The sequence below is a fragment of the Erinaceus europaeus genome, chromosome 14, assembly GCF_950295315.1.
Source record: "Erinaceus europaeus chromosome 14, mEriEur2.1, whole genome shotgun sequence".
Classification (NCBI taxonomy): Eukaryota; Metazoa; Chordata; class Mammalia; order Eulipotyphla; family Erinaceidae; genus Erinaceus; species Erinaceus europaeus.
Genome location: NC_080175.1, coordinates 47,958,194 through 47,985,782, shown reverse-complemented (window position 1 = coordinate 47,985,782; position 27,589 = coordinate 47,958,194). Strand labels below are relative to the sequence as shown.

Here is a 27,589-nt window from a genome sequence, read left to right as displayed (position 1 = left end):
GGTGGGAATTGTGTGGAGTTGTACCCCTCCTACCTTATGTTTTTGTTCATTAATCCTTTCTTAAATAAAAAATTTAAAAAAAATAGCAAAAGAAAAAAAATGTTATTGGCATCTTGATGGGGATAGCATTAAATTTGTAGATGGCTCTGGGTAATATATTCATTTTGATGATGTTAATTCTTCCAACCCATGAACATGGAATATCTTTCCACTTCTTTGTGTCTTTTTCAATTTCTTTGAGTAGTGACTGATAATTTTCAGTATGCAAGTCTTTCACTTCTTTGGTTAGGTTTACTCCTAGATACTTTATTGTTTTTGTTGCTATAGAAAAGGAACTGATTTCTGGATTTCAATTTCTTCTAACTTAGTGTTTGCATAGAGGAATGCCACTGACTTTTGAATGTTAATTTTATAGCCTGACACCTTACTGTATTTCCTGATGATTTCCAAAAGCTTCTTGCTGGATTCCTTAGGCTTTTCCATGTATAGTATCATGTCATCTGCAAATAAGGAGAGTTTGACTTCTTCTCTTCCAATCTGTATGCCTTTAATTCCTTGCTCCTGCCTGATTGCTATGGCAAGAACTTCCAACACTATGTTGAATAGTAATGGTGATTATGGGCAGCCCTGTGTAGTACCTGATCTGAGGGGAAATGCTTCCAGTTTTTCACCATTGAGTATGATGTTGGCTGTAGGTTTGCTATATATAGACTCCACTATCTTCAGGAATTTTCCGTCTATTCCCATTTTTTGTAGTGTTTTGATCATAAAGGGATGTTGTATTTTGTCAAAGGCTTTCTCTGCATCTATTGATATGACCATGTGGTTTTTGGTCTTGCTTTTGTTGATGTGGTGGATCACACTGATTGATTTACGTATATTAAACCAACCTTGCATGCCTGGGATAAACCCCACTTGGTCATGATGAACAATCTTTTTGATATACTGCTGTATCCGGTTGGCTAGAATTGTGTTCAATATTTTCGCATCTATGTTCATCAGAGATATTGGTCTGTAGTTTTCTTTTTTGGTTGTGTCCCTGTCTGCTTTTGGTATCAGGGTGATGTTGGCTTCATAGAAGCTGGCAGGGAGTATCCCAGTGTCTTCAATCTTCTGGAAGACTTTTAAAAGTAGAGGTATTAGTTCTTCTTTGAAAGTTTTGTAGAATTCATTTGTAAAACCATCTGGTCCAGGACTTTTATTTTGGGGAATATTTTTGATAACTGTTTCAATTTCATTAGCTGTGATGGGCCTGTTCATGTTATCCACTTCCTCTTTACTTAGTTTTGGAAGTTGTTAGGTATCTAGGAAATCATCCATTCCTTCCAGGTTCTCTAGCTTGGTGGCATATAGTTGTTCATAGAAGCCTCGCATGATATGTTGAATTTCTGTGGTGTCTGTTGTGATATCTCCTCTTTCATTTAGTATCTGATTTATTTGGGTCTTCTCCCTTTTTTGTTTTGTGATTCTGGCTAAAGGTTTGTCAATTTTATTTACTCTTTCAAAGAACCAACATTTACTTTCATTGATCTTTTGTATGGTTTTCCTATTTTCAATGTTATTTATTTCTGCCCTAACTTTAGTGATTTCTGTCCTTCTGGTTGCTTTAGGATTCCTTTGTTGTTCTTCTTCTAGGTCTTTAAGATGTGCAATCAGGCTGTTTATTTGTGCCTTTTCTTGTTTCCTAATGTGTGCTTGTATAGCTATGAACTTCCCTCTTAGGACTGCTTTAGCTGTGTCCCAAATATTTTGATAGCTTGTGTCTTCATTTTCATTGAACTCTCAAAACATTTTGATTTCTTCCTTGGTTTACTCTTTGACCCAGAAGTTGTTACGAAGTGTACTGTTGAGCTTCCACATTTTGGGACTGTTACTAATCTTTTGTTGATTGTTAAGTGCTAGTTTAATTCCACTGTGGTCTGAGAAGATGCTTGGGATGATTTCAGTGCTCTTGAATTGGCTGATGCTGTCTTTGTGGCCTAACATATGGTCTATCCTTGAGAATGATCCATGTGGATTTGAGTAAAATGTGTATTCCAGTTTCTTGGGATGAATGACTCTGAAAATGTCCAATAGTTCTAGTTTATCTATCTCTTCATTTAGCTCCCTTATGTCTTTACTGATTTTCTTCCTGGATGATCTGTCAAGTTGAGAGAGTGGGGTGTTGAAGTCCCCTACTATGATTGTGTTACTGTTAATATATTGCTGTAGCTCCTTCAGTAGAAGTTTGATGTATTTAGATGGCTTCTCATTGGGTGCATAGATATTAATAATTGTTAAGTCCTCTCGATTGACTGATCCTCTGAGCATTAAGTAATGTCCATTCCTATCTTTTTTAATCTTATCTATTTTAAAGTCTATCATGTCAGATATGAGAATAACTGTTCCTGCCCTTTTTTGTGGGCCATTGGCTTGTATGATAGTTTTCCATCCTTTCACTTTAAGTCTGTGTTTGTCTTGTTGAGTTAGGTGAGTTTCCTGTAGACAACATATTGTTGGGTTGTGTTTTCTGATCCATCTTCCTACTCTGTGTCTTTTAATAGGTGAATTCAGGCCATTGACATTTATTGATATCAAGGATTGAAGATATTTTAATGCCATTCTTGTAGAGTTTTAGAGTGTTTTGATATATGTCCTATTTGTGGTGTTCAGGTTGTTTATAGGAGACCTTTCAGAACTTCTTTCAGGGCAGGCTTGGTGATGGTTGCTTCCTTCAACTGTTGCTTGTCTGAGAAGGTTTTTATGCTTCCATCTAGTCTGAATGACAGTCTAGCAGGATATAGTATTCTTGGCTGAAAGCCTTCCTCATTGAGCACTCGATAGATATCTTGCCATTCTCTTCTGGCCTGTAGTGTTTGTATGGAGAAGTCTGCTGCTAATCTTATGGGTTTTCCTTTGTAGGTGACTCTTTGTTTTTCTCTTGCAGCCTTGAGGATCCTTTCTTTATCCTTATTCCTTTCCATTCTAAGTATGACAATGCTTGGTGTATTTAGGTCTGGGTTAATTCTGTTTGGGACCCTGTGGGCTTCTTGAATCTTTATGTCTTTGGTGTTGTCTAGACTAGAGAAAATTTCAGCTATTATGGCCTGGAGAATGCTTTCTTCCTCCCCTTCTCTTTCTTCCTCTGGTAAGCCAATAACGCATATATTGTTTCTTTTGAAGTCATCCCATAGGACTCTGTTGTTGTTTTCAGCATCTCTTAATCTCTTTTTGAGATCTCTTACTTCTTTTTTAGTTGTCTCTAATTCGTCTCTAATTCATCCTCAATCTTGCTAATTCTGTTTTCAGCCTCATAGATTCTATTCTCTCTGCCCTCTACTGTTTTCTGGAGTTAATCTATTTTGTTGCCCTGCTCTGATACTGTTTTAGCTTGTTCAGCTAGTTGCCTTCTTAGCTCAGCGATTTCAGCTTTCAGCTCTCTAATAACCATGAGATAATTAGAATTTTCTTCCATATTCTTATTTGTTGTTCCTGCATTTCTGATTACAATTTTTTCAAATTCTTTACTCACTCCTATTATTATTTCCTTAGCTAATGTTTGAATTTTGAACTCGTTGTTTTGTGCTTCACCCTCTGGAGGACTTTTAGCTGGACTCTTGTCCTGGTTCGAGTCTCCAATATTTTTTCTTGTTGTTTTAACCATTTTTATATATGTTAACAGTTTTTTCAATCCCTGAGTTGGAGCTCAGTGGTGTAAAAGCCTCTTTTTTTTTCTTCCATGTAGGCTATGGGAGCCTGAGGGCTTTTAAACTATCAATAGGCTTCTTAGCTTAATCACTGACTCCTGACCAAGAGATAAAGCAGGGTGTGGCAGAGATAATCTAGTGGTTATGCAAAGAGACTTTCACAGCCCCTCAGCTATGCCACGGAGGTATAGGTCTTCTCCTGAGTTTCCCGGTTAGATCTCTGTCCCTTGGTGTCCCTCCCTGTTGCTGCTCCAGATTCTGAGGGTAGTAGCAATGGAGACTCAGAGTTTCACTTAGTGAGTCTCTGGGGAGTCCTTTCCTCCCTTCAGATGTCCCCTTGTTGGTGGAGCAGACTGGAGGTGGTGTCTCCACTGATCAACTGTTGAACTGTTAGCAGTCACTTAATCTCTCCTTAGGCCCCTCTCTCCTCTCTGTCACCAGCCACGCGTGTTTGTACTCACGGGTGATTTACTGGGTTCCTGTGGCCATTCTAGTCCTGTCTTGTTTCGGTCCGGGTGGTCTCCTTTGGTATTCCTAGTTGATCCGGGAGAGGAGAGGAATGAAAGTGATCTGCTGCTCATAGCTCCACCTCCGGAAGTTGAATCCTATCCTTTCTTAAATAAAAAATGAATTACAAATTATAAAAATAAAAATAAAATTAAAAATAAATACACTCTTCATCAGAGAAAATAATGTTTGTCCATTTTTATATTGTACATCTGAGTTGGGATTTAGTCAGCATAGTGTGGTCTGATTGCCCTCTGGTGGTCCCAGTTATTCCTGAACTTCCATACTGAATTTCTGCAGTGGAAGTTGTCCCTGATCACTTTACACACTGACCAGTGGAATAGAATTGAGAGCCCAGAAGTAAGCCCCCAAACCTATGAACATCTAATCTTTGGCAAAGGGGCCTAGACTATTAAATGGGGAAAGCAGAGTCTCTTTAACCAATGGTGTTGGAAAAAATGGGTTGAGATATGCAGAAGAATGAAACTGAATCACTATATTTCACCAAATACAAAAGTAAATTCCAAGTGGATCAAGGACTTGGATGTTAGACCACAATCTATCAGATACTTAGAGGAAAATATTGGCAGAACTTTTTTCCGCATAAACTTGAAAGACAACTTCAATGAAGCAATTCCAGCTGCAAAGAAGACTCGGACAAGTATAAACCTACAGCACTATATCAAACTAAAAAGCTTCTGCACAGCAAAAGAAACTACTACCCATACCAAGATACCCCTCACAGAATGAGAAAAGGTCTTTACATGCCATATATCAGACAAATGGCTAATAACCAGAATATATAAAGAGCTTGCCAAACTCAACAACAAGAAAACAAATAACCCCATCCAAAAATGGGGGTAGGACATGGACAGAATATCCATAAAAGAAGAGATCCAAAGGGCTGGGTAACACATAAAAAATGCGCCAAGTTTTTTATTGTCAGAGAAATGCAAATAAAGAACAATGAGATACCACTTCACTCCTTTGAGAATGTCATACATCAGAAAAGGTAATGTCAGCAAATGATGGAGAGGTTGTGGGGTGAAAGGAACCCTCCTGCACTGCTGGTGGGAATGCAAATTGGTCCAAACTCTGTAGAGAACAGTCTGGAGAACTCTCAGAAGGTTACAAATGTACCTACCCTATGATCCTGAAATTCCCCTCCTGGGGTCATATCCTAAGGAACACCACACACCCATACAAAAAGATCTGTTTACACATATGTTCTTAGCAGCACAATTTATAATAGCCAAAACCTGGAAGCAACCCAGGTGTCCAACAACAGTTGAGTGGCTGAGAAAGTTGTAGTATATATACACAATGGAATACTACTCAGCTAAAAAAAAAAAAACGATGATGTCACCATTTTCAGCCAATCTTGGATGGACCTTGAAAAATTTTTGTTAAATTAAATAAGTCAGAAACAGACGGATGAATATGGGAACATCTCACTCAGGCAGAAGTTGAAAAACAAGATCAGAAGAGAAAACACAAGTAGAACCAGAACTGGAATTGGTGTATTGCACCAATGTTGTTAAAATTTCGGAGGCTCTAGCCAGTCAGGCTAGCTTCACGGGCGGGTAACAGAGATGACCAGAGACATACGGCTGGGCAGGGAAGCTGTATTTCTTTATTCATGAACAACGATTCATAAACTAATATAATCTAATCACCAAACAGGACTCTGCTGTCTCTTTGGGGTGGCGCAAGCACTCTCTCTTACTCCGGAACTCAGGAACCCCTCTCGCAAGCACTCTCTCTAACTCTCTAACTCTGGAACTCTCCAACTCTGGAACTCTGGAACTCTGGCGGGGTTCCTTCAGGGCGGGGCCAAGCAGGCCCGCGAAACTAACTGGACTGATCCAATTCTCTTGGCAAGGGAGAACTACCCAATGTAAAGCACACAACAATTCCCCCTTTTCTTTTTAACTAAATGACTATAGTATCAAGGGTGTGGAGTGAACAGAAACATATATCATACAGGCATTTTTAAAAAAGAAACTGGCACAAACATGGAGAAACATATAAGCAAGTAACAAGAACCAGTGTGCTGCCAAGGGAAGGCCTGAGGGGGCCTTTTTCGCCTCTGTGGGCAAAACTTTATCAGTTTAAAAAAACATTTCTTGCCTCTTGGGGCGTACTTTCTTGCCTCTGGGGGGCGTACTTGCCTCGACAGGCATTTGCATGGGGGCGGGGAACGGCCTAGAGTCCCAAAGGCAGCTGGCTGCAATTTACTTACTATGAAACAAAACTTGTTATTAGCATATTTCTAATAGAGAAGGAATTTGAGACTTTTACATAGCAACAACGTCTTTTAACCTTTTTTTTACACCCATTCAAGATGGAGTTGTGTGCAGGAAAGGAAACCTCAGGCATGAGAATAATTAGCATAGCCATTGTGCGATCTACCATTTCTAATAGAGAAGGTAATGGAGAGTTTTACATATCAACAAGTCTATTTAACCTTTTGTTTAGACCAACTTAGTTAAAATATATTGATTGTTAACTAATTTTTATCTCAGACTTTAAATGTAAGTTAATTTTATCTTTATGAGAATTACCTTGAAAACCTTTTTTATTTAACTTTGACTAGTAAGAATTTAGCCTAAAAGTTACTGTTTACCAAACTTCAAACATACACATAAACATGGTCATTAATACACAAGGAGAGAAACCTTTGTTACGAAGACATGTCATTTTAAACACGAATTTAAATCTGTACTGTCTTAGTTGTTGGGGGGGTGCATTGTCCAGTGGTGGTCTCTTGGGCAGCTTCACTTCTAGGAATTGCAGGTTGCGATCTCTGCACGAATCTCTGCATACTCCAGCTTGTCTGCCTTCAGACCAGAATGGAGGCTGGAGATCTCGTGTGCCTAGTTTCGGCAGGGAGCCCGGGGGTCTGGGAGGTCCGGGATCATTCCAGAATTTATAGCAAGAGGGCAGGCAGGCCACCATTGTAGAAGGCGTTGGCCTAGGTGCCCAGGGGTGGCGGCCATGATAGGCCGCCACAGCCCTGCCCCATGGCCTTGCCATGTCTGCTGCCCTGTTCGCAGTGGCCGAGCAGCGTGGAGGGATCACACATCCAGTGCCCTGCGCTACGTGGTGGAGAGCCGGCTCCTGTGGGCTGGCCTGCGTGCTGGCATCGGGCTCTTGCGTGGTGGAATCGGGCTCCAGCGTGTTGGCATCGGGCTCCTGCGTGCTGGCATTGGGCTCCTGTGTGGTGGCATCAGGCTCCTGCGTGCTGGCGTCAGCCTCCTGCGGGCTGCGGGGCTGCAGGGCTGCGTGCACGGTGCTCGGGTTTGTCTGGGCGCAGCCGGCTGGCTGGCTGTTTAACCAGGTGGAAACAGCAGCTCCGCGCCTTGCCTCCCGCCCGCTGGCTATTCTCGCTGGATGTTCTGAGTTCGCCCGAGTGAGTGGAAAACACAGAGTGGTCCAGACATAAATGTTCCATAAACAGCAAAAAAGTCTCGTGAAGAAAGAGCAGAGGCCTTTGGAGATCTCTTCACAAGCAGAAGAGAAGGCCATAGTACATAGGTAGCCAAATTGTCTTTACTTATCTGTGAGATGTGCAGGTCAGGTCCACGTGGGCGCCATTTGTTGTTAAAATTTCGGAGGCTCTAGCCGGCCAGGCTAGCTTCACGGGTGGGTAACAGAGATGACCAGAAACATACGGCTGGGCAGGGAAGCTGTATTTCTTTATTCATGAACAACGATTCATAAACTAATATAATCTAATCACCAAACAGGACTCTGCTGTCTTTTGCGGTGGTGCAAGCACTCTCTCTTACTCTGGAACTCAGGAACCCCTCTTGCAAGCACTCTCTCTAACTCTCTAACTCTGGAACTCTCCAACTCTGGAACTCTGGAACTCTGGCGGGGTTCCTTCGGGTCAGGGCCAAGCAGGCCCGTGAAACTAACTGGACTGATCCAATTCTCTTGGCGGGGGAGAACTACCCAATGTAAAGCATACAACACACCAAAGTAAAAGACTCTTTGGTGGGTGTATTGGGTGGAGAATTACAGGTCCAAGAAGGATGACAGAGGACCTAGTTGGGGTTGTATTGTTATAGGGAATACTGGGAAATGTTATACATATACAAACTATTGTATTTACTGTTGAATGTAAAACATTAATTTTCCAATAAATAAATTTTTAAAATAAAGAAAATAAAATTCAATCTGATTACCAATTTGAAGTTTTAAGTGTTTACATTGAAGGAACATGTACACAGAAATGTGTTCTATGCATCAAAACTTTGAGACATGGGGCTCATTTGATAGCTTAGTGGGTTATGTGCATGTGGTGCGAAGCATAAGGACCGACGTAATGATCCCGGTTCAAGCCCCTGGATCCCCACCTGCAGGTGAGTCACTTCACAGGTGGTGAAGTTGTTCTGAAGGTGTCTATCTTTCTCTCCCCCTCTGTCTTCCCCTCCTTTCTCCATTTCTCTTTATCTAACCAACAACGATGACAACAACAACAATAATAGCAATAGTAATGACTACAACAATAAAACAAGGGCAACAAAAAGAAAATGAATAAAATAAATTTTTAAAAAATGTTAAAAATTTTGAGACATTCAATCCATTTTCTACTCTCATATTAATTAAATATTGCTCCATAAGACTATAAGTTAAAAGAAGTTTATATTATCACTCTTCCCACCACCAAAGTTCTGTATTAAACCCCAACTACTTTAACCCCAGTGAAGCTGAACACCTACCCTCAACCTCCACCCAAACATTTTTACTTTGGTGGCATACTCCAAACTCAGATTCTGCTTTGTGCTTCTTTTCATGTTCTTCTTTCTCAACTTCTGTTTATGACAGGCATCATTCCTTATGCATCTTTGTCTGACTTAACAATTTCTTCTAGCTCCATTCACGATGGGTCAGAGAAGGTGGGTTCATTTTTCTTAATAGCTGCATATTATTCCAATGTGTAAATATGACAGGTTTCTAAGAAATTCATCTGTTGTCGGGCATCTGTTTTATTTCCATGTTTTAGCTATTACAAATTGTGCTGCTATGAACATAGGTATATACATATCTTTTTGGTTGGGTGCTGTGGTGTCCATAGGATATACCCCTAAAAGAGAAATTACAGGATCATATGGGATGTCTACTTGTAACCTTGAGTGCTCTCAAGATAGATCTTCACAGATGTTCGACCAATTTACATTCCCACCTAGTGTAGGAGGGTTCCTTTGTAACCACAATCTGTCCAGTATTTGTTGTTGTTGTAATTGTTGATGTATAACATTCTCAAAGGGGTGAGGTGATATCTCAATATTATCTTTATTTGCATTTCTCCAAAAAGTCTTTGACCTGGAGCAATTTTTGAAACTCTTTTGTAGTGAATATCTGTTCATATCCTATGCCCATTTTTGGATGGGATCATTTGCTTTTTGTTGTTGTTGTTGTTGGTTAGTTTAGTGAGCTCTTTATATATTTTGGTTATTAGTTTTTGTTCTTGATATATGGCATGTGAAAAATCTTCCATCCTCTGTGCGTTCTTTCTGATTGGGTGATGGTTTCTTTTGCTATGCAGAAACTCTTCAATATAATAGTCAATTGCTTTGTTGTTGTTTTAGTCTTCATTGAAATTGGGTTTATATCATCAAAGATATTCCTGATGTTTATGTGGGAAAGTGTTCTATCAACGTTTTCCTCTAAGCATTTGAGAGTTTCTGGTCTAACATCCAGGTCCTTGATCCATTTGGAATTGACTTTTTTTTTTCTGGTGAGATAAAGTGGTTCAGTTGTATTCTGCTGCATGTTTCAACCCAGTTTATTCAGCTCCATTTATTGAAGAGAGTGTTGTAACTCTAAAAATTTGGGACCCTTTATCAGGCGGATACAAGATGGCAACTTTGGAGCCACAGCTGCCCTGAGCTCCAAGAGGCAGCATCTTGCAACCCATTATCTGCTGCATAGGGTAGGATACTGGGCTCTCTGTAGGAGGGTGAACATGGGTTGGTCAGAGTGACAACAAAATATGGTCCCATAACTCTCTCTTGGGCTGACAAACAGAGGTCAGGGGGACAAAGGAAAATCCTCTGATTATTTCTGAGCTCACCTCCCACCCCAGTTCAGCCCACAGGTGCAGTGCAAAAGCTGCTCCTAGATGACTCATGGCTGAGCTATTTTCTTAACAAGATTCCTGGCTCCCCAGGGGTGTCATTCCAAGTCTCTTTCTTTAACTTCTCTCTCTCTCTCTCTCTCTCTCTCTCTCTCTCTCTCTCTCTCTCTCTCTCTTGTTTTTGAGTGCCTGGAGCTCTATTTGAGTGACAAAATACCTGACCAATAGGTGCCTCATCCTGCCCAGGGAAAGACTACCTGGAGGTTTTTTGTTTGTTTGTTTGTTTTTGGGATAATTCTTACAATTGGCTGTCTTTGCTCAGGTTGATTGAGCCAATCTGGAGCCATCCAAGCTGTAGACTGACTGCTAGGGTTGTTTAATCTATTCTATTTTATCATTACTATTTTATGTATGTTTGTCCCTCCCCCCCTCCTTCTTTCAGGTTGACCAAAATTAAGTGTTATTACTTTTTCCATTACTAGGTGACTGGGTATCCATTATGAAAGGAACCTGTTTCACTCTACCTCTTCCTTCCACTCTCCTCTCCTTTTCCTGTTCTCCTAGCTAAGTAAAAAAAAAATCCTTTCACTGCTCTTTTTTTTCTTGTTCTTATCTTCTTTTATCCATTCCTCCTTATTTTGAATTCACTGATACTCATTTGTGAATTATTCTGTGGAATAAATATGACTCATAGTGGACTCTCTGTGCCTGTCTCTGTTCTTTACTTCCCTTTCTCTGCTTGCTATCCCTAGAAATTTCAGTGGACAGTAGATTTGCATAATTGTCTTTTCTTGCTTTTCCTTTTCTCCTGCCTCTTTCTTTCCCTTTTAGATTTAGTTGATATTTTTTCTTGAACTGGAGGTGTTGTTTGGTAACTGGTACTGGTTAAACTGCATCAATCCTTGTATCAGTTACCATTGTTGTAATTTCTGAGGTTGGTGACTGCATTTATCATAAAGGTATTTAGTATAGCGAGGCTTGTACTCAAAACACAACAGATGAAGAATGACAGAACAAAATATTTAAAAAATCAATAAAAATGGTTAAATCAAGAGCAAATAAAACTTATACCACAATGAATCAAGACAGGAGCCCAGGAGAAACTCCAAATAACTCAGAAGTAACCACAGATAAAAAAAATGTAAGAAATAGTAAACCTAATAATCACAGAAATGAAGACAACTATGGAAGAAAGGGCTATCAGAATTAGGGAAACAACAGATGAGACCCTCAAGGAAAATATTAGGTACCTCAAGGTAATTAGATAACTGAAAGCAAAAATAGATTAACTAAATGGTCAATTAGTACAGCAAGCTAATAATAAAACTGAAGAAAGAAACTGATGGAAATGAAACTAGGCTAACAGAAGCAGAAAATAGAATTAGCCAGACAGAGGATGAGCTAGAGAAAATTAATAAAGATGTAATAGAGACCAAAAAGAGATTGAGAGACATTGAAAACAACAACAGAGACATATAGGATGATCTCAGAAGAAATAACTTTCTATAATTGGCCTACCAGAGGAAGAAAGGGGAAGTAAACACTCTAGAGAAAATAATAAAAGAAAACTTTCCAGACCTAAACAACAGAAAGGACATTAAGATTCAAGAGGCCCAGAGAGTCCGAAACAGAATCAATCCAGACCTGAAGACACCAAGACACATCATAGTTACAATGAAAAGAAGTTCATAAAGAAAGGATCCTAAAGGCTACAAGGTCGTTCATTTGGGCTTCTTCTTGGTGTTTAATATGTGATTGTATGGCTATAAGTTTCCCTCTCAGTACTGCTTTATCTGTGTCCCAAATATTTTGATAGGTTGTGTCTTCATTTTCATTAGTTTCCAGGAACATTTGAATTTCCTGTTTGAGTGAGGCTCTGACCCAGTGGTTCTTAAGGAGCATGTTGTTTAGTTTCCAAATTCTATGTCTTTTAATAATTTTCCGTTTGTTGTTAAAAGTTAGTTTTACTCCACTGTGGTCTGAGAAGATACTTGGGATGATTTCAATGCTCTTGAATTTATTGATGCTGTCTTTGTGGCCTAACATGTGGTCTATCCTTGAGTATGTGTTATGTGGATTTGAAAAGAAGGTGTATTCCAGTTTTTGGGGGTGGAGGAGTCTGAAAATGTCCAAGAGGTCTAGTCTGTCAATCTCTTCATTCAATTCTCTTGTATCTTTATTGGTTCTCTGCTTTGTTGATCTGTCTGAGAGTGGGGTATTGAAGTCTCCCACTATTATTGTATTACTATTGATGTATTTTTGAAATTCTTTCAGTAGATGCTTAATGTATTTAGATGGTCCCTCGTTGGGTGCATAGATGTTAATGATTGTTAAGTCTTTTTGGCTGATTGATCTCTAATCATTATGTAATGTTCTTGCCTATCTTTTATTACTTTATTTAATTTAAAATCTATCGTATCTGAGATGAGAATGGCTGTTCCTGCCCTTTTTTGTGGACTGTTAGCCTGTATGATAGTTTTCCATCCTTTCACTTTAAGTCTGTGTTTATCTTGTTGTGACAGATGAGATTCTTGCAAGCAGCATATGGTTGGGTTATGTTTTCTGATCCATCCCCCCACCCTGTGCCTTTTGATGGGTGAATTTAAGCCATTGACATTTATTGATATTATGGATTTAATGTATTGTAGTGCCATTGTTCTAAAAAACAATTTGTTTACTCTGATATATTACAAGTATTATAGTGATGTTCTTGTTTATAAGAGGTCTTTTAGTACCTCTTTCAGGGCTGGCTTGGTGATAGTTGCCTCCTTTAACTGTTGTTTGTCTAAGAAGGTTTTGATCCCTCCATCTAGCTTGAATGAAAGTCTAGCAGGATATATTATCCTTGGTTGAAACCCTTTTTCATTCAGGGCTCGATAGATATCTTGCCACTCCCTTCTGGCTTTTAGAGTTTGAGTTGAGAAATCTGCAGAAAGTCTTATGGGTTTTCCCCTGTATGTGACTTTTTGTTTCTCTCTTGCAGCCTTTAGGATCCTTTCTTTATCCTTACTTCTTCTCATTGTGACTATGATGTGTCTTGGTGTTTTCAGGTCTGGGTTGATTCTGTTTGGTACTCTCTGGGCCTCTTGCACCTTGATATCCTTTCTGTTATTCAGGTCTGGGAAGTTTTCTTGTATTATTTCCTCTAGAATGTTTTCTTCCCCTTCCTCTCTTTCTTCCTCTGGCAGGCCAATTATACGAATGTTACTTCTTTTGAGATCATCCCATATGTCTCTGTTGTTGTTTTCAGTGTCTCTCAATCTCTTTTTAAGCTCTTTCACCTCTTTCTTAGTTTTCTCTAACTCATCCTCGGTCTGACTAATTCTGTTTTCTGCTTCTGTTAGTCTGCTTTCCCTTGCCTCAGCTTCTTTCTTCATTACAGCTATTTCAGCTTTCAGTTCTCTAATTGTCTCAAGATAATCAGTATTTTCCTTGGGGGTCTCAACTGTTGTTTCCCTAATACTGCCATTCCTTTCCTCCAATGTTGTTTTCATTTCTGTGATTAATAAGTTTATTATTGCTTGCATACTTTTCTTATCTATGGTTACTTCTGACTGATTTGTGGTTTCTTCTGGGCTCTTGTCTTCATTCATTGGGGTAGCAGTTTTATTTGTTTTTAATCTACCCATTTTTTTATTTATGTGTTTCTCTCTTTTTTATGCTCTGTTGTTCCTCAGTTGTTGTGTCTTGAGCACAAGTAACACTGTACTAAATACCTTAATGACAATTGCACTCACCAACCTCCGGAATTACAGTAGCAACTGAAGTAAGTATTGAAGGAGTTTAATCGTTACCAGTTAGCCAAACAATTTCTCCAGTCTGTGAAAAAATAGTAACCAAATCCCAGTGAAGAAAGAGAAAAGAAAGAGAGGATAGCAAGAATAGACAGTTATGCAAATCTACTATCCAGTGTATATTCTAGGGGTAACAAGAGTGTAAAGGGAACTAGAGCAGAGATACACACATAGAGAGTCCACTCTGGGTCAGATTTCTTCCCCAAAGTAATTCACAAATTCAGAAAGGCAAAGAAGAAAGAAGTGTATGACAAGATAAAAAAAAAGAGATAGAGAGAGATAAGAGAGAGAAAAAGGAGAAGATAAGAAGGGTTGTAATTAAAGAGCAGTACGAGGAACTTCCCAAATGTGTATCAGTGAATTAAAAAAAAAAAAAAAAAACACCCTGTTTGGTGGTATGGGGTATCCTGCTAGTAGCTGGTCCCAGGCACTGCTTATGGGCGGGGGGGCGGCGGGAAGGATGTATGCTTGAAAATTAAAAGGAAGAAAAAAGAATTTTTTTCCCCTATTCTAATTCTTAACCCAAATTAAGTTATAGACACCTCCTTGGTGTCACCGCTATGGCCCCTTATTGGCTGGCCTGCTAAAGGCAGAAAATCCTATTGTTTACACGAGATGTGTCCGGAGCTCAAAGGCTAACCGCTTCTCAGTCCGCCATCTTCCGGGAAACCCCCCCTCCAGACTCTTTTAAAGGATTTCTCAAAAATGAAAACTAGCTCCAAGTCCTTTGATCCAATGAGAGCTATACTCAAGAAGTCTTTGGATCCACTCTCAGGGTCGCGGTGGACCCTGGAGACTCCCAAGAGGAAGCCCCCGAGCTAAAGTGCTCTCTCCAGGTCCTCTGACTGCCGCGCTCTGCAACCGGCGGAGGAGCCGCCTTCCTGGGCGGGTGGAGGACAATGCCTGGCACACTCACCTTGCCCGGCGCCGCCTGGGAATTCTGGAGCCCCGCTAGTCCATGTCACCTTTACTCTAATTCTTAACCCAAATTAAATTGTAATCACTTTTTGGTGTCACCCCTTATTGACTGGCCTGCTAAAGGCAGAAAATCCTACCGTTGCCAACGATGCGATCAGAGCGCTTGCTGTTAGCGACTTCTCAGTCCGCCATCTTCCTAACCCCCTCCCCTAAAGGCTACAAGGAAGCATAACATCCCCAGATCTCAAACTATACTACAAGGCCATCATAATCAAAACAGCCTGGTACTGGAACAAAAATGGGTATGCAAATCAGTGGAACAGAATGGAAATCCCAGTACTAAACCCCTACACCTATGGACATATAATATTTGGTAAAGGGCCCATTTTTTTAAATTTATTTTTTATTTATTTAATAAGGGAGACATTAACAAAAACATAGGATAAAAAGGGTACAACTTCACACAATTCCCACCACCACCACCAGATCTTTGTAGTTCATCCCCTCCCCTGATAGCTTTCCTATTCTTTAACGTTCTGGGAGTATGGACCCAAGGTCATTGTGGGATGCAGAAGGTTGAAGGTCTGGCTTCTGTAATTGCTTCCCCGCTAAACATGGGCATTGACAGGTCAATCCATACTCCCAGATTGCCTCTCTCTTTCCCTAGTAGGGTGGGGTGTGGTGATCCCAGCAGGAGTTTGGGATTATTAGCATACAAATGATGTCACCCTGAGGAGGTGCTTCAGAGAAGGGAATGTATAAAAGCAAGGGACTTTGAGCACTTGAGTCTCTTTGGCTGTTGCTTCTTCTCCTGGTCAGAAGCATAGCAAACAAACCCCCAGCCATGGCTACCTCCCCTGGGAACTGAACACCAGCAGCCAGCTAGCAGAGTCACACATGTTCAGTGGTCAAGTGGGTCTGCAGGACACATTGGTGGGGTTGTCTGTCCAGAGAAGTCTGGTTGGTATCCTGCTAGCATCTGGAACCTGGTGGTTGAAAAGAGAATTAATATACAAAGCCAAAGAAATTGTTGAACAATCATGAACCTAAGGGCTTGAATAGTGCAAATTAAGAGTTGGAGGCTGGGGGTCCTCCATTTTGTAGATAGCTACTAGTCATATTTTAGTTAAATTCCAAAGGGCCTGTAGCTATACTAGTTTTTTTTTTCTTTTTCTTTTTGCCCCTGAGCCTGAAATCTGATATGCCAGTGGATCCAAGTTATTGATGATGTCATGGCTGGGAAAAGGTCCATAAATCTGGATCAGGGAAGAAAGTAGCTCCCTAATATGGGAAAGGGGTATAAATATTGACTGTAAATTCCATCAATTTGATCACTTATTTTTTTATCTTGTTTATTTTCTCTTTATTTTAATGATTTCAGTCCTTCTGGTTGCTTTAGGGTTCTTTTGTTCCTCTTCTTCTACATCCTTAAGTAATACAGTAAGGTTGTTTCTTTGAGCTTTTTCTTTTGTGTAATGTGTGCCTGTATGGCTATGAGTTTTCCTCTAAGTAATGCATTAGCTCTGTCCCAAATATTTTGAATGCTGTGTGTTCATTTCATTTGTTTCTAAGAGCATTTGAGTTACTTGCTTGAGTGCCTCTTTGACTAAGTGGATATTAACAGTATGTTGTTGAGTTTCCAAATTTTGTGACTTTTACTAATTTTCTGTTCGTTGTTGAGTGTTAGCTTTACTGCACTGTGTAGAAGCAGATGCTTTGTATGATTTCAGTGCTCTTGAATTAGTTGATACTGTTTTTGTGGCCTAACATGTGGTCTGTCTTTGAGGATGCACTCTGTGGATTTGAAAGGAATGTGTATTCCAGTTTTTTGGGGTGAAGAACTCTGAAAATGTCCAAGAGGTATAGTCTATCCATCTCTTCATTTAATTCTCTTGTTTCTTTGTTGATTCTCTTCTTTGTTGATCTAAGTGTGAGAGTGGGGTGTTGAAGTCTGTCACATTACTGTATTACTATTGATGTATTTTTGTAGTTATATGGTTGTAGTTATATAGTTTGATGTATTTAGATGTTCCCTCATTGTGTGCATAGATGTTAATAATTGTTAAATCTTATTGATTGATCCTCTGATCATTATGTAATGAACTTGCTTATCTTTTATTTCTTTATTTAATTTAAATCTATTGTGTCAGAGATGAGAATGGCTGTTCCTGTCTTTTTATTTAATGGTCCATTAGCTTATATGATATTTTTCCATTCTTTCACTTTAAGTCTCTGTTTGTCTTATTGGGTCAGATGGATTCTTCAAGCAGTATATGATTGGTTTTTGTTTTCTGTTCCATCCTCATACTTTGTACCTTTTAATAGATGAATTTATGTGATTGGCATTTATTGATATTATGGATTTAAGGTATCAGTGTCATTATTTAACAATATTTTATTTGCTCTGATATATGGCAAGTATTTTGGTGTTGTTCTTGTTTATTAGAAGTCTTTAAAACCTCTTTCAGGCCAGGGTTGGAAATTGTTTCCTACTTTAACTGTTGCTTGTCTGAGAAGGTTTTTACCCCTCCATCTAGTCTGAATAAATGCCCAGCAGTATATAGTATCCTAAAAAAGTTTGTACCTTTTTTCTTTGAAGGCTTGATAATTATCTTTCCATTCTCTTCTGAGAATTACAAGATATCTACTGAGCCTTTAAAGAAGGAAGGTATCTTATGGGTTTGACTTTATTTTTATTTTGCAGCTTTCTTTATTCTTACTTCTTTTCAATGTAATTATGATGTTCCTTGGTATATTCATGTCTTGGTTGATTCTTTTTGGGACTTTCTGGGACTCTTGAATCTTAATGTCCTTTATGCTATTTAAGGCTAGGTAATTTTCTTCTATTATTTCATCTAGGATGTTTTCTCCCCCTTCCTCTCTATCTTTCTCTGGTAGGCCAATAAGGAATGTTACTTCTTTTGAGACTATTCCATATGTCCATATATATATTTGGCTTTTTTACCTTCTTTTCAGTTATCTCACCTCATCCTCTGTCTGGCTAATTCTGTTTCATGCTTATGTTAATCTGTATCCCCTTCACTTAGTCTCCTTCTTCAGTTCAACTATTTTTTTACCTTGTTTGGTTATAGTATTAGCTAATTCAGCTATCTGGCTTTTGAGCTCAGCTCTTTCAGCTTTCAGTTCTCTAATCACCTCAAGATAGCTAGTATTTTAATTGAAGGTTTCATGTTGTTTCCATATTTCTGATAGCATTTTCCTCAATAGCTGTCCTCATTTCTGTGATTAATATGTCAATTTTTTATGATAACAATGATAGGGACTGCCCCACACTCTAAAGGGAGACTGGGTCAATATACTCTTCCACTTGAAAAAGACTGGTTCTGAAATGACTGCAGGCTAGAATGTTACTAGCTATTATCATGGAATGTGAGTTCAGACATACATGGATGCAGAAGTTACACAGGCTCCTGTGATGATTATGGGCCCCAAATCAAATAGATGGGGGTTGCAGTTTACAGTAATTATATACTTTTGCCATATTCAGGAGCTACTCTCTTCCCTGATCTAGCTTTTTAGTCCTAGTTCCAACTATGATGCTATATTCCCAGACAATACTTTCAGCACACCTACATGTTAGGTATCAGGATAAGGAAAAATCAGTAAAGCCATGGGTCCCTTGGAATATGCATAAAATAGACCTACTAACATTTTCAAAAATTGAGATCCCAAATCCCACCTAATATATATTTACCTTTAGGTTCCCTATTATCAATTTGTTCTAGTTTCTATCTTTGTGATTTTATGGGGATTTAATTTAATCCATACAGGCTTCCAAGTTACAAATTTTGGATATATCAAGTCACATGAAAACAATTAAAGTCAGAAGAAAACACAATGCACAACAAAAGTGAGAGATGTTTAATGCATAGAAGCTATACATGCTAATAAAATTAGAAAGAAAATTAATCAGGTTAGTTATATGTTGTATGTATGTATATTTCATAGTTGACAATATATAATAATAGTCCTTAAGGGGATATTTGAATTTACACATCAATTGAGAGCTTAATTTGTTAATAACAAGGTTCATAATTATAATAAAGTTTCACTAATGATATTGATTACTTCATTGTTAAGCAACAAATCTGTTAGAGTAATTTCAGTCAGTTTACTGTTCATTTATTTATTTGTATTTTATTAATTTTTTAAGGAAAGTGTCAATCTTATTTTTACAGGCAAGGGATGCATTTATCTTCTCTAGATATATACAGGAAATGTAGGCACTAGCTAGAGCAATGCTATCTGAACTCCTTTTTTAAATTTTTATTTATAAAATGGAAATAATTACAAAACTATAGGCTAAGAGGGGCACAATTTCACACAGTGCTCACCACCAGAGCTCCATATCCAACACCCTCTCTTTATATATTCTATATTCTTTGTTGTTCTGGGATTATGGGCCCAGGGTCATTATGTGGTGCAGAAGGCAGAAGGTATGGCTTCTGTAACTATTTATCCAATGAACACGGGCATTGGCAGGTTGATCCATACTCTCAGCCTGTCTCTCTCTTTCCCTAGTGCAATGAAACAGATACAGAAAGAAAGATGTACAGAGAAAGAGACCAGATCACTGCTCATCTCTGGTGTCTAGTGTTGCTTGGGATTCAAAGAGAGGTTTCTGAGTCCCAGGCATTATGTTTTTTCTAGAACCCATTTTTTCTAAAATCTAGGTCTTACAATCCCTTATTTTATTTTTTCATTATATTTATGAATGCATTTATTTATTTATTTTCTTCAGAATTATCACTGAAGATTGGTGCTTCCACTATTTCTTCTCTTCATCTGGCTGGCATTTAATTCTTTCTCCCCTCTTTTATTTCTTCCTTTATTTATTTACTTTATCGTTTTTTATTTGCTAAGACAGAGAAAAATTGATATGGAATGAAGAAATGTGAAATAACACAGAGTAAGAATTAAAAGTAACTTGGGCAAATCTGTATGCTTTAACAAGACCTCTTATTTAATTCAATATCATCTTTTAAATTTTATGAATTGAGATGAATTAATTAAAGACATATTTAAGTTCTGTGAATTTGAGATTTCAGTGAAAGCACAGATGTTTAAATAAGGGATACTATTGTTGAAGCTGAGGGAAAGTGTAAGACAATAACATGAAACCAGCACCCAGCACTAAATCATCCACTTGCAGTGGCTACTGTAACTTATCCATCGTATTTAATGATCTCAGAATAGCCTTGTGGTATGAGCCCTCCCAGCAGCCAAGTCTTCCTGAGTTCCTGCAAGGTGGTTTTTGTTTAAACTCAGATTCACTTCCTATCACTGTGCCTCTTGCACAGTAATAAATGGCTGTGTCCTCAGCTGTCACAGAGCTCAGCTTCAGGGAAAACTGATTCTTGGATGTGTCTTTTGAGATGGTGGCTCGGTTCTTCATAGATGGACTGTAGTAAGTACTACTACCACCACCATATATATATCCAATCCACTCCAGTCCCTTCCCTGCTGGCTGACGGATCCAGTTCCAGCCATTACTACTGGATATGGATTCTCCAGAGACAGCACAGGTGAGGGACAGTGTCTGTGCTGGTCTCACCAGTCCTGGGCCTGATTCCTGCAGCTTCACCTCTGACAGGACACCTAGGGACAAAAAAAAAAAAAATCATGCTTGTCACTCTTACACAGTTGTAGCCATCTCAATAGAACAAGATTCAATATCTGATCCCCTCACCATTTGGAGCTGTCACCAGACAGAGCAGAAACACAAACACTCTCATTCTCTTCTAGATTACAGGGCTGCCTTCCCCAGATACCTCAGCCCTAAGTGAGTAGACAGCTGGATGTATTCACAGCACAAGGGGATTTGACTTAGAACTGGGGGAATGATTTGCATATGGGCTTATTTTCATTATAAGAATAGAAATATTTTCACCCATTTACACAAGTACTATTCTGATAGTACATGCAGCTATATATAAATGCCATAAAATGATATAAATTATGCTGAGGTCATGTATGCTATAGAAAAACCTAACAAGATTTTCAAAGTTAACCCAGTTGCCAAGTAATTTGATTATAGCAATAACTATCTATTGTCTCTTTAAATCCTAACAGCATGAACATGTCCCCTTCTCTATAAAACCCATAAATTTCCCAGTCCTGGAACCTCTAGGGTGGGGCTTAATTTCCTGCATTCAGCTCTCAGTTTATAGCAACATATACTACATGTACTAATCCCAACCCAGTCAATGCAGTAAGAACCACCTTGGCATTGTACACTTCAGACTGTGTCCAGAGATGTCAGGCATAGAATATTTCCCTCAGTCACTCCAAAGCTAACCAAAGTAAGCACCACAAAAGCAGAATAAGGGGGAGGTGGGTTTAGCACACATGGTGTGGTTTAGCACACATGGTGTGAAGTCAGTGTAAGGATCCCAGTTCAAGCCCCAGGCTCCCCACATGCAGGGGAGTTGCTTCACAAGCAGTGAAGCAAGTCTGCAGGTGTCTATATTTCTCTCTCCCTCTGTGTCTTCCCCTCCTCTCTCTATTTCTCTCTGTCATATCTAACAGCAATGACATCAATAACAACAAGAAGAAAAACAAGGGCAACAAAATGGGAAAATAAATTTTTTTTAAATAAAAAAAAAGCTGAATAAGGTCAAGAGGCTGGAATACTTCAACGATGACTCTTTAGTCATAATCAAGCCACCCCATCAGCGGGGGCTCTAATCAGGGAGTCCTGAGATTCCCAAACAGACATGATGGGCATAGACCTTGAATAAATCACTTTCTCCATTGTTACTGGTCATCTCTATGGAACAACACAATAGACCCCTTTGTGGGCATCCATAGGACCTTGCTCTTAATGTGGATCAACAATGATAGAGAATGTTCCATCCTCCAAAGGGAGGCTGGACAACATACTCTATGTTTCACCTGAGGAAGATGGGTCCTAATATTGGAGCAGCTTGGAACATTCCTACTCATGGCAGCAGAATGTGAGCTCATATCTACAGGAATGCAGAGGTCACATAAGTGCCTAAGCTGAATATGGGCCCCAGATCAGATTAAATTGATGGGATTTAACAATCAACAATATTAATGCACCTTTTCCATATTTGGGAGCAACTCTTCCCTGATACAGCTTTCTAGCCCTTTTTCCAGCCATTATATCATCTCCCCAAACAATAAGCTGGGTCCACCTGCATATCAGATGTCAGGCTCAGAAAACAAAAACAAAAACAGTATAGTCATGGGACCTTTGGGATATAACTAAAATAGGCCTCCTATCTACAAAATGGAGACGCCCCAACTCTTCATCAGAACTATTCTAGCTTTTAGGTTCATAATTAGTAAACTTTTTTTTTTGGCTTTATATGCTAACTCCTTTTTCAGTCATCAGGTTCCTGATGCTACCATGATGCCAATAGGACTTCCCTGGGAAGATGACCCCATCAATATTTTCTGGAGCCAGCTTTCCTAAAGCCCCACCCCACTAGGGAGAGAGAAAGACAGGCTGGGAGTATGGATGGATCTGGCAACACCCATGTTCAGTAAAGAAGCAATTACAGGAGCCAAACTCTTCTTTCAGCCACCTGGTCCCAGATGATACCATGATGCTGGCTGGACTTCCCCAGGCAGACAACCTTTCAATGTGTCCTGGAGCCATGCTTCCCCAGAGGTCTGCCCCACCAGATGAAGATAGAGACAGGCTGGGAGTATAGACCGACCTGTGAATGCCCATGTTCAGTGGGGAGGCAATTACAGAAGCCAGACCTTCCACCTTTTGCACCACATAATGACCATGGGTCCATAATCCCACAGGGTTAAAGAATAGGAACGTTCCTACTCATGACCACAGAATGTGAGCTCCTATATACAAATATGCAGAGGTCACACCAGCTCATAAGCTGAATATGGGCCCCAGATCAGATCAAATTGATGGCAGTCAATAATATTTATACACCTTTCCCATATTTGGTAGCTACTGTCTTCCCTGATCCAGCTTTTTGGTTATTTTTCCAGCATCTCCCCAGATAATAAATTGGTCTCAACTGTATATCAGATATCAGGCTCTGAAAAAAAAAGTAAATTAGGCCTACTAACTACAAAATGGAGACCCCCAAATATTCACCTGTACTATTCCAGCATTTAGGTTCATTATTAGTCAACAATTTCTTTGGCTTTATATATTAACTCTTTCTTCAGTTATCAGGTTCCAGATGATACCATGAGGTCAACCAGACTTCCCTGGCCAGATGACTCCACCATGTGTCCTGGAGCCTGGCTTCCCCAGAGCCCTGCCCCACTAGGGAAGGAAAGAGACAGGCTGAGAGTCAATGCCCATGTTCAGCAGGGAAGCAATTACAGAAGCCAGACCTTCTACCTTCTGCACTCCATAATGTCCCTTAGTCCATACTCCCAGAGGGTTAAAGAATAGGAAAGCTATCAGGGGAGGGGATGAAATATGGAGTTATGTTGGTGGAAATAGTGCTAAATTACACTCCTCTTATTCAATGGTCTTCTTTGTGTTTCCATTTTATTAATAAAAATTAAGAAATAATATTTGGTATCAGTCATATAGTGTACATACTTAATAATTGGACATGGATTTCATCATAAGCATAACTACTAGACAGAATTCACATAAATTTTAATCACCAAATTAATATAGCCCAGGAACTAACATTTTAAGAAGCTAACAGTGTAGAGATTCATGAAGAGCAGCAAAGACACCAAAGTCCAGTACCTGCCATTTTTAGTGTAGAAGGGACTTCAACCTTTGTCAAGCACATAGAAAAATTTGAGCACACTGGAAATTCAAAGAAATCTGTATCTACTGAAGATTACTAAAAACATTGTGGGTGTTTAAGTTACCTTTAATAATTTATATGTTTTCCATATACTACTTGAAATGTAAAAATATATCCACCAATTTTATTTATAATAGTTTGTATAAAGTTTGTATTAACAAACTTGCCTAAATGTTTTCCTAAAAAGGGCCATGTACATAAAACTTACATTATTTTTATCTTACATTATGTTTATCTTCATTTAGTTTTATAGAGCAAAGGTATATTGATAAAGATGTTAGAGAGGGAGAGAGAGAGAGACATCTGCAACCCCCTTTAAAACTTGTGAAGTGTTCTCTCTGTAGGTAGAGCTGAGGTTTTCAACAATGGTCTTATGCACTGTAACATGGCACTTAACAGTTTGAGCCATGACCTAGCCAAATACACATTCATATTTTGATTCATTATGATTAATTACCTAAAGCAGTAAAATTATCTACTTTCAAATCAATTGTGATATTTAATGTTTAGTAATCATTATGTCAGTGATTAATGAAAATTATTGTAAATCAAAGTACTAAAATCATAGAAAGTTTGTATGTAATTAACAGAAGATTCTAATTTTTTCAGGTAAAGGCTATTAAGAAAAAAATCACATTGAGTATGAAGGATTAATGTATTCCTGAAAAAAAAAGTCTGAGGCTAACATGATCTTTCATTTAACACATTGCACACATCAGTAAGACACATGAGATTAAGTGGATAAAAGAAATATTCCCATCATTCAGATAAGACATCTGACACCTATGCTTTAATCATATGTGTCAGAATACTGGAAAGTAATACCTGAAAGATTGAGAATATAACCTCCTAGTGATTTCCTCTGTGGAAAGCAAATTTGAGGAAAATCTGACAATAAAGTTTAGGTGTTTTGACAGAAAAACTTTGGGTTTTCATAGAGGCAGTGTGAAGGGATCTTGCATTTTGTATCAGTAAAACTGAAATATGATTTTCAAACATGGGGAGGATCCTTATGAAGGTCCTTATTAAAGGAAACAAAACCTCAAGAAAGAGAAGAGTCATCCACTGAAATTCCTGTGATCTAACATTGTTTCTGCCTTGAGTTTGCCTGCTCTTGACACTCCTAATATTGTTGTGTATATAATGTCCCTTGGGGAATGTAATTGATCCTGAAACCTTTACCTCATGTACCATTTCAGTTGTTTTGAGCCAGCCACCACAATGTCCCTCCCTGTGTATGTGGTATAGTAACTCATGGCATGTCATTAGCAGTCACAGATCAGAGCAGAAGGAAGGCCTTATTTCTGAATGTGTTTCTGGCTGTGTATAATGACTCAAAAAGAAGTTTTCATGATGTTATGTTTGCTAAATTAATCAACACATTATTATGCAGACTGGCCTAAATTTCTTATAACCCCCCTTGATAAATCATGAATTTGACTTTTGGTGATTCTTTTGGGCACTTCTTAGTATAGAAAGTGATACATTTAAAATTTTATTGACCATAAGATTTCCATGAAACTAGTCTCAGGTTTATAATTTGCATGATTCTGTTCTATACAATATGTGAGTTTATGAGTCTCCTTAGACAATAACTTGGATCCACCTGAATATCAGATTTCAGGCTCAGGGGAAAACGAAAAAGAAAGAACAAAAAATCCTAGTATAACCAAAGACCCTTTGGAATATGACTAAAATATGCCTACTAGCTATCTACAAAATGGAGACCCCCAATTCTTCATCTGCACTATTCCTGCCTTTAGGTTCATGATTAGTCAACAATTTGTTTGACTTTATATGTTAACTCTTTCCAGTCTCCAGGTTCCAGATGCTACCATGATGCCAACCAAACTTCCCTGGACAGACAACCCCACCAATGTGTCTTGGAACTCCAATTCCTCAGAATCCTGCCCCACTAGGGAAAGAGAGAGGCAGCTTGGGAGTATGGATCAAACTGTGAGTGCCCATGTTCATTGGGTAAGCAATTACAGAAGCCAGACCTTCCACCTTCTGCATCCCACAATGACCTTGGGTCCATACTCCCAGAGGGTTAAAGAATAATAAAACTGAATGATGACAGAGGACCTAGTGGGCGTTGTATTGTTATATGGAAAACTGAGAAATGTTATCCATGTACAAACTATTGCATTTACCATAGAATGTAAAATTCCCCAATAAAGAAATTTAAAAAAAAAGCAATGTAACATCACGACTCCCAAATTATGAATAAAGGTACTCTGCACTACTGGGAGAAAAAAAAAAAAAAGGAAAGCTATCAGTGAGGGGATGGGATATGGAGTTATGGTGGTGAGAATTGTGTGGAGTTGTACCCCTCTTATCCTATGGTTTTGTCAGTGTTTCCTTTTTATAAATAAAATAAAGTAAAAATAAAAAATAAGAAATACAATCTTCACCAAATATATATATACATACATACACACACACACACACATATATATATATAGTCCATTTTATATATTCTGCATCTGAGCTGGGACCTGGTTGGTGAGATCCAACATAATGTGGTCTGATTGCCCCCTGGTGGTCCTGGCTATTCCTGCATTTCAATCCTGCATTTCTGCAGGGGGAATTGTCCCAGAACTCCTCACATCCCCTGTGACATTCAAACAGTGAGTACATGCAAGTGCCTTCAGTGTCCACATACTTCAGTGGCATGGAGAATTTTGTCTTGGAAAATCTCTGTAGTTGGATACCCAGATCATGAGATATGAATCATTATATATGTATCCATTATCCCATATGTGATCAATTCACTACAGTTATTTCTTATGGAGTTAACATATCTAGAACCAATACCCACAGTCAATAATGAAATAGCACAATTAAGTAGATTGTTCATGGGTGTTTCCACTCTTGTACCTGACTCCTGTCTCTGACAAGTATATGCTTATCTGCAGTTGACACCATCTGCTCAAGGCTTGCTTGACAGCTGAGACCTTCTGTTTGAAGGGCTGTAACCACGATCAACACATAATTTTTATACCACATCTCTGCTTTTCTAAAAGTCCAACATTTGTAAAAAGATATGAGGGATTCTCCATAGATTAAATTAGGTTGGAAGATACACCTCCTGTGTGAATTATGTCTTTATAAGTTGTGAAATGCTTCTATAAATGCTCTCTGGACATACTGTTATAAGCAGGAAAGAGATGACATACAGAAGGAGACTCTTTAGTGCTCACACCCAACAAATAATTGATAGTACTTACACAGAGTACACATGGCAAATAAATAGAGGAAGCAGCACGATGTTGTTTCCCAATAAGAAATAACTATCACATTTTACATATATCAATATAAGACAAATGGTGTGTCCAAACCAATTGCTTGCTTGGAACTTCCTGAGAATCTATCTTTTTAGCTTCTTGTCCCTTCTCATATATTTAATTAATATTACATCTTTAAATCAATATAACATGTCCCTTAGAATTTATAAATGGTAGAAAATTGCTGAGGCAAAATAAGTAATAATTCAGCATAATAGAAAATATCTATAATTTGCAATATATATTTGTTTCTTTTTAAAAATTATCTTTATTGGATAGAGACAGCCAGAAATTGAGAGAATGGGGGATATAGAGAGGGAGACAGAGAGACACCTGCAGCCCTGCTTTACCACTCACAAAGCTTTCCCCTCTGTAGGTGGGGACTCAGGGGTTGAACCTGGGTCTTTGTACATTATGACATGTGTGCTTAACCAGGTGAACCACCACCTGGCCCCTTAATTTGCTTTATATAAATTTAAGTTTCTGTAACTTTCATTTTCCACAGAAAAAGATGTCTTTC

General features: G+C 38.7%; 1 gene segment (V, D, J or C); it reads right to left on the bottom strand.

The window, feature by feature from the left end:
- Positions 1–20,166: 20,166 nt before the first annotated feature.
- On the bottom strand, positions 20,167–20,827 carry LOC103121441 (immunoglobulin heavy variable 4-28-like). The segment is given in 2 exon segments: positions 20,167–20,609; positions 20,701–20,827. Coding segments are annotated over 2 exon segments (489 nt in total).
- Positions 20,828–27,589: the final 6,762 nt, after the last annotated feature.